General features: G+C 34.7%; 1 protein-coding gene across 2 annotated transcripts in view; it reads left to right on the top strand.

Moving 5' to 3' along the window:
- Positions 1–12,885, top strand: part of BTBD9 (BTB domain containing 9) — a 115,501-nt gene that overhangs the window by 61,153 nt on the left and 41,463 nt on the right. For both annotated transcript variants that reach the window (XM_050971995.1, XM_030235909.2), the window contains exon 8: positions 8,929–9,038. In XM_050971995.1, coding sequence (XP_050827952.1) covers positions 8,929–9,038 — 110 coding nt within the window. The remainder of the gene's footprint in view (positions 1–8,928; positions 9,039–12,885) is intronic.

Genomic DNA, 12,885 nt, shown 5'->3' with positions numbered 1-12,885 from the left:
TGTCTTCTCCTATGGTTTTTTCCCTGACTTTTTAGTTCAAGTATAGTGGTTTTTTTTCTTCATTGAGGAGCCACATTCTAAGTGCTAGCTGAGTAAAATCAGCAACAGTCAAAAGTAGAAGTCAAAGAAAACAAGTTCCCATTAAACCAAATGTTGGAAACTCTTGTCCGTGCTAGAGATGTGCTGTATAAGCAGAATTCTTCTTCCAGCTACTATTGATGGGAAAACAGAAGCGTGACACAGGTTTATGAGGTGGTGTCAAGGATATTGTGGTAAGCATTTAGATGGATCAGAGCACTTAAAAAATCTCCTTCACATTTTCTTTACGTGTGTGCATATATATATATATATATATATATATATATATATATGCATGAATTTTTGAGCTACATTTGAGTGGTTTTGAACATAGTTCAAAATTTAACAGTAGAGGAAAAAAAATCAAGATTTATCTGATATGGGGTCTAATACAGTACGTAATGAAAATATTTCAGAAACAGCTTTAAGCTCAGGAAAGAAGTACTACATGTTATCTGAATTGAAAAAGGCAGAGGTTTATGAAAAAGAAATAAGTTTGTTTCTTTAGAGGATCCTAGGTAGATCGTTAAATTATTTAAGAATCCTTTATTTTGTCATAACTTGGCTCTAAGCCTATTGATTTGCAACTTCCAGCATTTTCAGTGCAGTTCTTGTGCTCAGGGAGTTCCTTTTTGAAACAGTTGATGAAGCTGCTCTTTGGCAGTTTTTAATATACAGATAGCCAAATGGATGATGGCTTAATGCATTCTATTTTTAAGTAGGCATCCAGATAAAGCTCTGTTTCATTCTCAGATAAGAGACTTTTTGTTCATAGTGAAGGTAGTTATTGCTCTGGTGGCTTTTTTCTATGGCCATAAAGCTTACTTCACTACAGAAGTAGTCATCCTGCAACTGTTCGAAATGTTTGTGCACAGGTAAGTACTGACTTTTTCATGTCCTTTCAAAGCTCTATAGAATCTATTATTAAGTATTTGGAAGGCATTACTAAGAAAGACCAAGGCAGATTTTTTGTTCTTGCTGATATAAACATGCATTATTGTTGTCTTAAACATAGGCTCATTACCTGTGCAGCATCAATTCATGCACTGAGGTGGGGTATTTCTATTTTTTATTCTAGTTTGCTCCAAGTAGTGATCTGGGTGGTAATGCATAAAATACTGGCTCCCTGACCATCACAACTTTATGCTATTTTACATTTCAACAAACAAATGCATCAGCATCCATTGGTTAGCAATTACTTAACTTTTGCATTAATTAGTACTCAGACCCCTATTTGTTAGTTATATTCCTCACTTCCCACATTATTATTCTGTAAGTAGTGTTCTTCCTTCCATTTGAGTCTGGAGTTCATTCTGAGGAGGTGGTCAGTGTATCAATGGTTGCAAACTCCCACTGGATTAGTATTACCTAGAAGTAACCTATGCGCAGCTCAGTCAGTATTAGGGGAATTTTGGGCAGGTGAGAGTTTCACTTTTTATTACACTCTAAAAGAAATGAAGTTTGGAAGAAAAGCCTTTATTTTTCTGGTTGCTATTTCTTCTCTTCTACCATTGCACCCAAAGTGCTTGTAAGATTTATGAAATTAGATTTAAAACAGTTTCATATTTTTAGATGCTTAACCACAGGAAGAGAACTTCTTGAGTGGTTATTGTTCCTTGGTTAAGGAACCAATTGAAGAGATCTGAATTCGGTAGCTCAGTCAATATATTTCTGTTTTCTGTAGGTCTACTCACAAGTTAGAGTGGTGTATTTCATAAACATGTCAAACATAAGTTGGTTTTGTTTTTTAGGAGAACAAGAACTATATTTTAACAAAATAATAACATTTTCTTGGGGATGTGGCACTCAGTGTACCACTCTAGGCTGATGGTAATGTTTCAGTGAATAAATATCCATTGTAATCAGTTTAATTGGTGCAATAGTGCAGAGTACTGTTCTGAATTAAACAGTTCTTACTGCTTATTAAATCAGCAAGAGAAATGTGGCAAATGTTGTTTGATACATGTGGCTCTACTCTACAATTAAAACAACAAAAAACAGTGGAAAAAAGAGAAGCAGTGAGAACAAGAAATCAATATAGTAGTTGTCTGTCTTAAATGCTCTGTCTGTAACCATAATTCAGCTATTCTCAAGTGAACTTGAGTTTCTGGATATTTTATTATTTGTGTACATATACTGGAAGTCACTACCCTTCCCTTTTGCCATCTCATTGCTGATGAGCTGTGCAGGAGTGTTTCTACAGGTTAATACAGACCACCTACTTGTAATCCAAATTTATGATCTTCTTTCACCATGTCATCAATTATTTCCAGTAAAACACAATTTGATTTTAAAAGAACTAGACCTATGAAGCTTACGAGATTGAATCTGCTGCACTGTCTGTGTTTGATGAATAGGCCCATAAATAATATTTCTTTTGTCCTTTATTTTATAGCTCAGTTCAGGCCTGCAGTAGCCAAGAGTTGAGTCTTCAATATGCTGGAAAGTATAAGCAAGGAAGTTTAGAGACACTGATTAACTGAGGTACCAATGGTATAAATGTATAGCAGATGATACTGCTAGTGGATATCATGTGAGGTTTTTTTTCATAAAAGGCAGAACTTGGTGAATTTAAAAATAAATAGTTGATGTTTTCACTGTTCTGTCTCACATCAGACTTTTGTTTCACAAATACTTTTGTAGTATTTGCTATATATTTCATGTGAATATTAGTCTTCATTAATAATTTCTAAAATCCATCTAAAGAATGATCATAATTTAAAAGTTTGGCTAAGCTGTGTGTTATCAGGAGCAGAACAGGTATTGCACACTTTATGTTAGAACGGAGGACCAAAGCACTCAGAACTGACATTCCACTGCTTTGGGTGGGACATTATTTGTAATTTATTTTTAGTGGATTTGATCCTAAAAATATTGCTCCTAATGTTGAACAATTGAAGTTGATGTTTCTTGTGATACAGTTACTGTTGGCTGGTGTTCGTAAATCAGTAAATCACTGGTAGTCCAGGGGTTTAATAATTGTAAGATCATATCTTTAGTTAAAGAACCAAATCTTGTTCAGTTAACAAAGGCATTCTTGTCCCAGATCCAGACCACACTTGTGTAGTAACACTGCATGCTATATCACAAAATGTTTAAAATGTATGAGACATACTTTGCTTAATGAATTACCCCATATTTCAGCATTCCAAAACTGAGTAGCAGATTTGAAATTGAGCCAGCAATACTTTGCATCAATTTTCTAAACACCTGCAAGTACAAGGAGTTGTATCTGTAGGTACAAGTTTTCAAATTGTTAAAATATTGGTGAAAAATATATAATCAGTCATTTTTATGTTACCAATTCTTGGCTGATTTCAACTGAGTATTGTTTAGTAGTTTTCCAGTATAATTTTAACATAATGAATGGTAAGGTTTCTTGCATATATGCTTGGATGTATTTTTCTGTAAGTAAAATGTTATACTGTTTGGATAGGAGTGGTGGTTTATTTAGTTGTTGAGCATTTAGTTTGTTTGTTTGTTGGTCAGTTTGTTAGGGTTTTTTTTACCTTAAACATTTAATTCTTTATGTGTATTTATGACATCCTTTTGAGAGCCCTAGAGGTCTTCTCTTATTCTCTTGTGCCTGTGAGCTCAAATACCAGGAGTTGCTGTTTGTGATTAGTAATGATTCTTGGAATCATTAATACTTATATTAAAAGAATTCTTTCAATAATTGCCTCCCTTTTTAAAAATAATTTTCAGACATTTAAAAAAAAATCCACCCTTTTTTACCATTGTCTGTCAGATTTTTGTGGTGCCTGAGCAAAATACAAATTTTTGTGTATATCTTCATTATAGTTTTATAGGATGAATTTCAAAATTCCTTGCTTTTTTAAGCACAGGTCAAAACTACAGTTATTTCTTTGTTAAGCTACCTTGATGTGGATTGAAATCAATGTATATTTCTTTTCCTTCCTTCTGTCCTTCCATCCTCCCTCACTTTTTTCTAATACTTTTCACATATTTTTTTTCTCATATTGTTTATAGTCTGATTCTAGTCTAGGTCTAGACAGCACTTACTGAAGTGTCATTGGAGCAAGAAAGAAGTATTGCATGATAAATTCACAGACTGGTGGAGCATGAGAAGCTGGGGAAAATGGCAGACATTCTCAGATTTCACTGAACAGCACTTTCCTGTATTTCTTTATGTTCTATTCAATATGTTTAAAAATGTGGAGGCCACATTTATATTTATTTATTTATTTTTATTTATTTTTATTTTTATACATATATAATGAAGCTAAATTGATCCTAAGTCATAAAACCTCATGAGGATGTAGTGTGATTCAAAGAAAATTAGTTCTATTGAAGATGAGGTTCACTTTGGAAAGAATCTGTCTTCATGTCACATCAGCCTGGAAGGTGTGCAGAGCCTGTGCATGTCTTTTCTCTGAATCCCTCTGTCCAGTTTGTTTTAGAACTAGACTTTCTGAAGAACAATGGTTTCTTCTCTATTTAAAAACTACTTTTTTTTCAATACAGTTAAATTTAATATAGTCCCATTTTATGTATTCAGTAGAGATGGAATAAAGATAAGTGAGGACGATATTTAAGTTGTGCTTGGCTGCCAAGTCAAATCAGGAATATGATTTAAATGTAGATTTCATGACATCCAAATCTTCATATCTTTTTGTATTTTATTTTGTGTTCTTATAGTGGAAGTCCATTATGAGAAGTGGTGTAATTGCAGATGAGTTCTAGGAAATTGAGCTGTTTTGGGTTGAGGTCTGACCCAAAATAAAACCAGGTGAACCAAGCTTAGATTTGAGAACTTCATTTGAGCTAGAGATGCATATAGTGTGAAGATGGAGGTTAAAGCCAGTTTGCCTGAAATTGTTTTTTTTCTGTTTTAAATAAATAAAAATTGGAAATAATTAGAGAAAAACAAAGCATTTGTAAACTTATTATTCTTACAGATTATTATGTATGGAATACACAACATATTATCACATTGTGCAAGTTTTACTTATGTTTCAAAGCACATAATGTTAATTTTGGTATATCCTTTGAGAAGCACTGGTTGATTGACATACTGCTTACATGTGGTACACCAACAATTACATATCCTATTTAAGTTCTGTATACTAATGTTTTTAGTCACTTGAATGCCCCAGCATAAAATACCTGCATACACATTCTGGCACATTACAAAGGAAAATGTGCTGTGTTTTCCAACTGCTTCACTGTCGGTTGTATTTCCAAGGTGAAAATATTTGTTACTGTCCAGGCTTTGTAGGTGTTAGATGTACTTTTTCTACTGGAGTTCAATGATTTTGTCTTGTGTATGTGTTTTATTTAATTTGTCACAGTTGTTTTCAATATTTGCAACAGGGATTTCCTCTGGTATAAAATAGACTTTATTAGACTTTCCTGTCTAAGTGCAGGAAAACTTGTCTTCTGTCAAATGACAGATACGCTTTTCATGTTTGTTCTGGCTTAATTATTTATACTATGTATTTGTGTCCACTGTTCTTCCATGTGATTTAATGCTGGCAATAGATTTTTCTTCCTTGTTTTTTCTGTCTTCCTGCCACAGGTCTGTTGATTCAGCTGTGTGAGTCTGAAGGATTATTCCTTTTAGGGAGTTGTCAATAAAGGGAGTTTAGACAGTGTTGAATAGCACTGTTTCCTTTTCCACTGGAAAACAAACACAGTGTCTTCTAATGCCCTTGTGTGTTGGGCTTTGCCTCATGCATCGTTGTGGCAGTGATTGGAATGTGAATGTCAGTGCTTCTAAGCAGCTAGAAGAGGTATAAAGTCTGTAGTAATTCTGGCACTGGTGTTTCATACAAAACGCTCCACAAAGGAAAATGAAATGCCAATTTCATAAGAGCGCATTTTGTAGATTTAGTTCTTTGGGTTTGCTGTTGCTATTCTGGCTTGCTTTGATAGTAACTGAAGAGTGGATTTCAGTGCAAAATACCTGTTAATTTCCATTCTCTCCCCTTATTTAGTCTTCTGTCTCAATATTCTCAAGGGATTGGAATTTGTGCTTAATATATTTGAGTTTGTCCGTATCTTACTGCTGTTATTATAATGAGGGATTAAAATGACTCGTAGAGTATGCATATTTTCATGCTTTGACACATATTTCCTAAGCCCTGTTGTGATGATGTAGGCAGCCGAGCTTTGGTGTTTGTGGTCCTCTAGGGTATCCACAGCAGAATCAGTGGTGTGATCTGCAGCAGCTGTGATCTGAATTATATGTGTCAGCTTTACAAATGTAAAGAGCAGAAGTAAAACATAATGTAGTTGTTCAGATATGTAGTCACATCAGAGTACAACAATCATAATTTCATATGAAGGGGAAGAATTGCTCTGGTAAAAATGGGCATGAATGAGAGATGTTGCCATGTAGGTGCCTAATTAATAAACCCAGGTAGTCCATTCAAATTTCAGTCGTTTAAAATTCTGCCAAGATCCAGTAGAACATACTGTTTCCCTATGTTGTCAAAACAATTTTCTTCAACCAGGTTTTTCTGGTGTTCCTGTTTTGAGGAGTTTAAGGTCATGTGTAGCTTGACTCTATGTGGCTAGAGAAGTCTGTGACATGTGAATGAAACTCTAGAGCACTTATATACTATCAGTACCCATTATTCTCAAAAAGGGCCAGAAGATAAAAGTAAGAGGCCAAATTTTCATGTTGCATTCCTGTTTATCTGCTAGGGAAGTTTGTTTAAACTCCACAAATTGATCAAGGTTTTTTCTTTAAAGAATGAATTAGGGTGGTTTTTTTTTTTTTGTCTTCCAGTCTTTATCAGTTGTCTAAAGTCCATTGACAGTGGAGCTAGTCTAGGCATTGGACTGTGATTCTTTTACTCTGCAATCACACAAAGATTCATAGATAACTTTGTGTCATGTGAACCTGCTTTGTTGCTGACAGGAATTTGAACAACTTCCGATTGCTCTGAACAAACAAGAAGTTTGATCTAATGATAAAATTTCATAGCACAAAAAAAACTAAGTAAATTAGCTTTTACAGCTAATTATGGAGCAGTTTCTTGTGTTCCTATTAATCTTGTTACTTTGTTTATTCTCTAAGCTCTTTAATGCAAGGAAGCGTAACTGAAGGGTGTCAAAGTACATCTCCATTAGTAACACTCTGGTGGTTTGCCTGTGCATTGTGTCCAAGCAGCACAACTCAATCAATATCTTCCTTGCCTGGGAGAGTCAAGGGATTGTCTATGGCAAGCCAGGCTCCATGTGCACTTCAAAATATTCCAGAATTATTCCTGTGTTTAATTGAATTCTGTGCTTCTGAGGTTGGAGGGAACGAGATGAGTTAACATTGTTAAATTCTGGACATTCCCCATATGCTTAGGGTTCGACCTGTGGTCATGAGTTCATAAAAGAAAGTCAGCTGGTTCACACAGGCAGGTCTGGGGAAACACCTCCTGTGTGCCTGCCTGCCAACCAAGATTCCTGCAGTACTCTTCACAGGCACTTGGCACAGCTACAGAGTAAGGGTTAAGTTATGCTTTACTCTTAAAACATAAGTTCATCTTCTTTATGAATAATAAATATGTTCTCCACTTTTGCACTTTATTTTTTCTACATAGAATGACTTTCAGGACATTTGCTACTGTGATAATTGATTGATCTGTGAGTTAATATTTGTTCCAAGTTATAATTATTAAAATAATTTCTGAATGAAATTTGGAGATTGAGCATTGGCACAGTAAATAGCTGTGATGGTTATTTTATTGTTTAAAAAGAAAATCTCAGAAAAAATACTGTGCATCTCCTCAACTTGATCTGATGAAGAACACAAGCCAAAATGATGCTGTTGGTGAATGGCCATTATGTTAGAATAATTATACCAGGTAAATGAGAGTCAGACAAAGGATATTGCTTAAGATTCATGCATTCTGATAGTTGATAATTGAAATGACTTCAATTTATACAAAGCTTTCTGTAAGTGTGGGTAACCCATCTTGTGAAGTAATTGGTATTGGTTTAGGTAGTTTTCTGGTTGCTTGTTCAGCATTTATTGAGAGGTGTACAATAGTCTTTTTGAGATTTTTCAAAATTTATAGTAAGAACGGTTGGATCTCTTCAGAAAATGCAGGATCAGACTGAATCAAGGTTAGTGGTTGTTTATGGAAGGTGAAGCCTCCAGGGTAATGCAGCAGGTGAATAGGTCACAATGTTTGAGAGCAGCTCTATTTGATTTGCAGTTGGGTGTGGAAATGTGAATTATACCATCAGGAATTAAACCCAGAATAGCTTTGTTTCATAATATTTGAATGAGGGTTTTTTCATTAATAATAAAAGATACACCAACAGACATTGATATCCTGTACATCCAGTGTTAGAATTAGAAACAGTCCTAATAAAATGGAATTGATTTTTGGCTTTGGAAGAAAAGCCTGACTCCTTTTTTTGGGTTTGTCCTGGCTGTATGAAATCTTTCACAGTGCTGAAAATTTATTGGTAAATGGATGAATATTACTGTTATTCTTGTTGTTATTATTATTAATATTATTAGTAGTAGTATTTAAAACCTCCATGAGCACATATTTGCACTAACAGATCATTTCTGAAACAGAAGGTCCCTAATTTTGCTTTTCTTGGCAAATTAATCCAGAAACATTTTAACAAATTCCACATGTCTTTAAAGATTGTTTTTTCTTCTTAAATTGCACTGGAACCAGCATGAAATGCTGGACTAGATGCAGACCTGCTATGAAATTGATATTCTTTTTTACTCCTTTTTCTTTTTTTTTAAACAGTTGCTCAGTTCTTATGGGTCTGCACGTTATAGTCTATCTGAATCAATTATATTTAAGTGAACAGAAGTTGGTCATGTTTAACTTGTGCTGTTTACCTTTTTTTCTTTCTCTATAGGTATATTCGGATTGTTGGGACCCACAATACAGTGAACAAAGTTTTCCATATTGTGGCATTTGAATGCATGTTCACGAACAAATCCTTTACTCTTGAGAAAGGTCTGATAGGTAAGAGATAAAACCATTTTCCTTTTTTATGAACTGGTGTAAACACTTGCCTTTTAAAGCTGGCCATTACTGCACTCTATTTCTGTTTCCATCCAGAAATCTCTAAATTGAGTTAAACAGTGTTGTAAGCATAGAATTAATTGCCTAGTCCTTACAACTTCTATGAAATTCCAGTACTGTGGATTAATTAATGATGCTGCAGGAATGCTGAAATTCAAATCAACCACTGCTGACAAAGTCACTTGTAGCTGAGTCAGTCAGTGCTGGCAATGTGATTTTTCTTTGCATGTCACACTGTGGTTGCTCATGCCTCCCAGTAGGTTAGCCTGAATTCTTTTACAAGAATGGACTAAGCACAGCTATTTATTGTAGTGATGATGGATTTGGACATTTAGGGCCTCTTATACAGCCTGGTTACAACTGCTGAAAGTAAACTCTCGTGTGTTCATTTCTCCCCAAAGAGTCATAGACATGCTTAGCCATGGCAGAACATTCTATCAGCTATGCTGCTGTTATTCTCAGAACCCCACGCTGATGGAGCTCTCTTAGCTCTGGGCAGCTTATATGACACTGATTTAAGTAACTTTGTTACTTAAGGTAGAAATCGCTTACAGACCAATGGTACTGAATGATAAAATGTGTCACACAAAGACTTAATATTGATTTCTTTTGATCGTTAAAATGGGGTGGTTTCTGTGCTTTCTTCCATGTAAACTCACAAAAGTCAGATCCTGAAGTTCATTGGAGAGAGAGTATTTAGTAGTTGTCTAGGGGAGATTTCCCACAGTTTATTACTTGTGGCATAAAGTCCATAATTTCAGCAAAATTCTCAAAATTCATGCAGGTTTTAAACATGTCTTCAAATTTTAAATATGCACCCGGGACAGATGGAAGGGAAAACAGTTTTCAAAATCGGAGGAAAGGAAGATTTTTAGCAAGCCATATTCACTTTAAATTTTTCTCTGAGAAAACTATAATATTTAGCCTTGAAAAACGAAGACCCAATGCCTCCAGCCTGTTCCCCATGCATTATACAAAGGCAAATCAAAAGCCTTCCCTTTGTATTATGTAGTGTGCAAGTAGCATTGCAATTTTTATTGACTTCAAAATAGAAAAAGCAGTAAGGAAGAACTGTGTTCAAAGAAAATATCTCCCTTCTGTAAGCTAGTTAGCAGAGAAACAAAGTATCTCAGATTTGGTAAAACCTTTGAGCTAAATTTCGTAGTTAGCGCTGCCAGCCATGAATTTTTAAAAACTTCATAGAAAATCAGTTAGTGTGTACAAATATTTGTATGTAATTGATTTCAGATGATCTAACTTATTTAGTAAATGCTGAATTTTGAACTTAAATAATTTTGAGTGTTAACACAAAGATTGTTTGATCATAAGTAGGCAAGGCAGTAAATCCATGCATTTGTGTAAGTGAACTTATACTGAAAGTGACTCATCTTTCATAGACTCAATTATTTTTACTGGTTGAGTGATCATTCTGGTGAGACAAACTATTTGATCTATTTTAGCACTTCTTAAGTTTCAGAGGTAATCTAGGGGATGGAGACTTTATATGTCTTTATTAAAAATTCTCTGTGAGAATGGTTTTGTAGAATCTTACAGGTGAATAGGGTTTGAGCAACATAATAGTGAGGGCTTCTGGTGTTGATGTTGACTGTTAATCAAGGGCAGCTTTGCTGTTCTTCACTGTGGGTCAGTCAAGCTATTATACATGTAAGTCATTTGAAGTGATCAACAGTAAGGAAGGAGAGGGGCCTGTAGGTTTACACAACTTTTTATATTATATTTTTATATTTATATAACATTATATTTTATATTAGTCAATACAATTGTTATAAAGTTAAAAGTAAGAATCTGGGGAGTAAATTGAAAGTGGGATGTGGATAGTCTTCCAACTGTCAGTGAGGCACCAGCAGTTATATACATGACCCTGCAGAGTTTATGGTGAGAAAGATAGAAATGGGAAGATTTGGGGACTAGTTGAGGCCAGTCCTGTTGTGAAATGAAGCAGGGATACCTATGACTGATCAGAATTTTTGGCTATCAGTATTCCCTGTTCAAAAATATTCTCAGCAAAGAGATGTTATATCTATTCAATGCTTTTTTTCAGTGTGATGATTACCATAAGGTGCCATATTGTATGGCTCCTGCAATCAAGCAGACTGTAAGTCCGAGGTCCACCTGTGTAAAAATTCAGTATGAGTACCAATGGGTTGGCACAGATTTATTTTACTACTGTGGTGAAGATTTGTAATGTTTTCTTCTGCTTCTGAAATGACCAGATAAGATAAAGTGAATTGAAAGCAGTTAGGAAAAATCAACAAAATATAAGAAAGTGCAGTAATCAAAGTAGATTTCTTTCAGTAGATTGAGTAGAGAAACTTTCATCTTAAACCCTTGAAAAGCAGTTCATTGGTTTCATTGCTTATCCCATATGATATTAAATATGGTATTAAATTAGTTTAGAGCAAACACAGCTGCTATTTCTATACCCTGTTTTATTAAAAAAAGAAGTATTGGTCAGCCCTTGAAGGCTGTAAGGTCCTTTCAAAAAGACTTAGTGACCCCTACTTCTACCAAAACAACAGTGAAGATTAGATGTGAAGATTTGTCATTTGAAAACTCATTCCAAAGAAATGAGACCTCTGAGGTATTTGGTTAGAGATGTTATGTAGAGACTTGAGAAATTATTTATATAATTTTTGTGAAAGATACTCAACTTGATCAGAGAGCTGTATATGTGAAGAGTGTAATTTATCAGATGTATTACTACTGGTACATAATGTCTATGTGATGGCTGTCACCATACAGTGAAGATTAGAAGGCTGGTAAACAAAAAATAAAAAAGAAGTGCTGTTTCATTATAACAACAATTTTATGCTGCTGGGTTTTTGTGTACAAAATTTTAATGAAAAACTACTGACTTGACATATTACAATTAAGAGTCAATGTGGAAGGTGATTTGTACAGTTACTTTGTACAATACTGGATATGGTACTGACACAACACAATGGTAGCTGAGTAGCAGTTTTGAATCAAAAGTAGCAGAAAATGCTCTTTATAGCACTGTCTGGTGTTTAAGTGTTGGTTTACGGTTTGTTGTCTTGTGAAATGAGGTGACAGAAAGGAATGTAATCATATGAAATTATTTCCCTAATGCAGATATTAAGGTTGAGATGTATTTTTCTTTTTGGCATAGTATTATTTCTAAATGTGTAAGTTAACAGTTTTCCATATTAAATTCATAATATTAACATAACTCTTTCATTTAACAGGGATGCAGATATTCTTTAATCTCACAATCATAGTGCTTGCTTGTAATGAACTTCTGCTTTTGAAATTTTGAATGGTCTTAAGCCATTACTATTTAATCTAAAATTCAAAACAAAAGAATATTTTCTCAAGTAAGAGACTGCTTTGGAAGCAGTACCTGGTGTCATGTGGTGTATTGTAAAATGGTTTAATTGCCCAGTGGCAAGAAGTCAAAGAACTGCTTCTGTGCAAGGCCTCTTTATGTTTCTGGGAGTTTTCTTCCCACCTTAGTAGAGGACAAAATTCCTCTGTTCTGCCTCAAATGGGAAAACAATGTATAACCTCAGTATCCTTTAATCAATGCTCAGTGCGGAGGAGCAGTCAAGGATTATGCAGGCTCGACCAACTTTCTGATTTTTAGCCTGGTGAAGGGCATTGGGAGTGCAATGTGGATGGTTTTTCCATGAAGCCGTGTTGGTCTGTAGTCTGTCTCAGTCTGTCAGACTGTCTTGTAATATGTACTATACACATGAAAGAGAGAACGGTGAGTAATGACTGAAGAGCAGAAGATGGATGTAAAAAC

This window comes from Serinus canaria, chromosome 3 (genome assembly GCF_022539315.1).
Source record: "Serinus canaria isolate serCan28SL12 chromosome 3, serCan2020, whole genome shotgun sequence".
In the NCBI taxonomy this organism is placed as follows: Eukaryota; Metazoa; Chordata; class Aves; order Passeriformes; family Fringillidae; genus Serinus; species Serinus canaria.
Note: the sequence above shows the minus strand (reverse complement) of the source record. Positions and strands in the feature narration are given on the sequence as shown.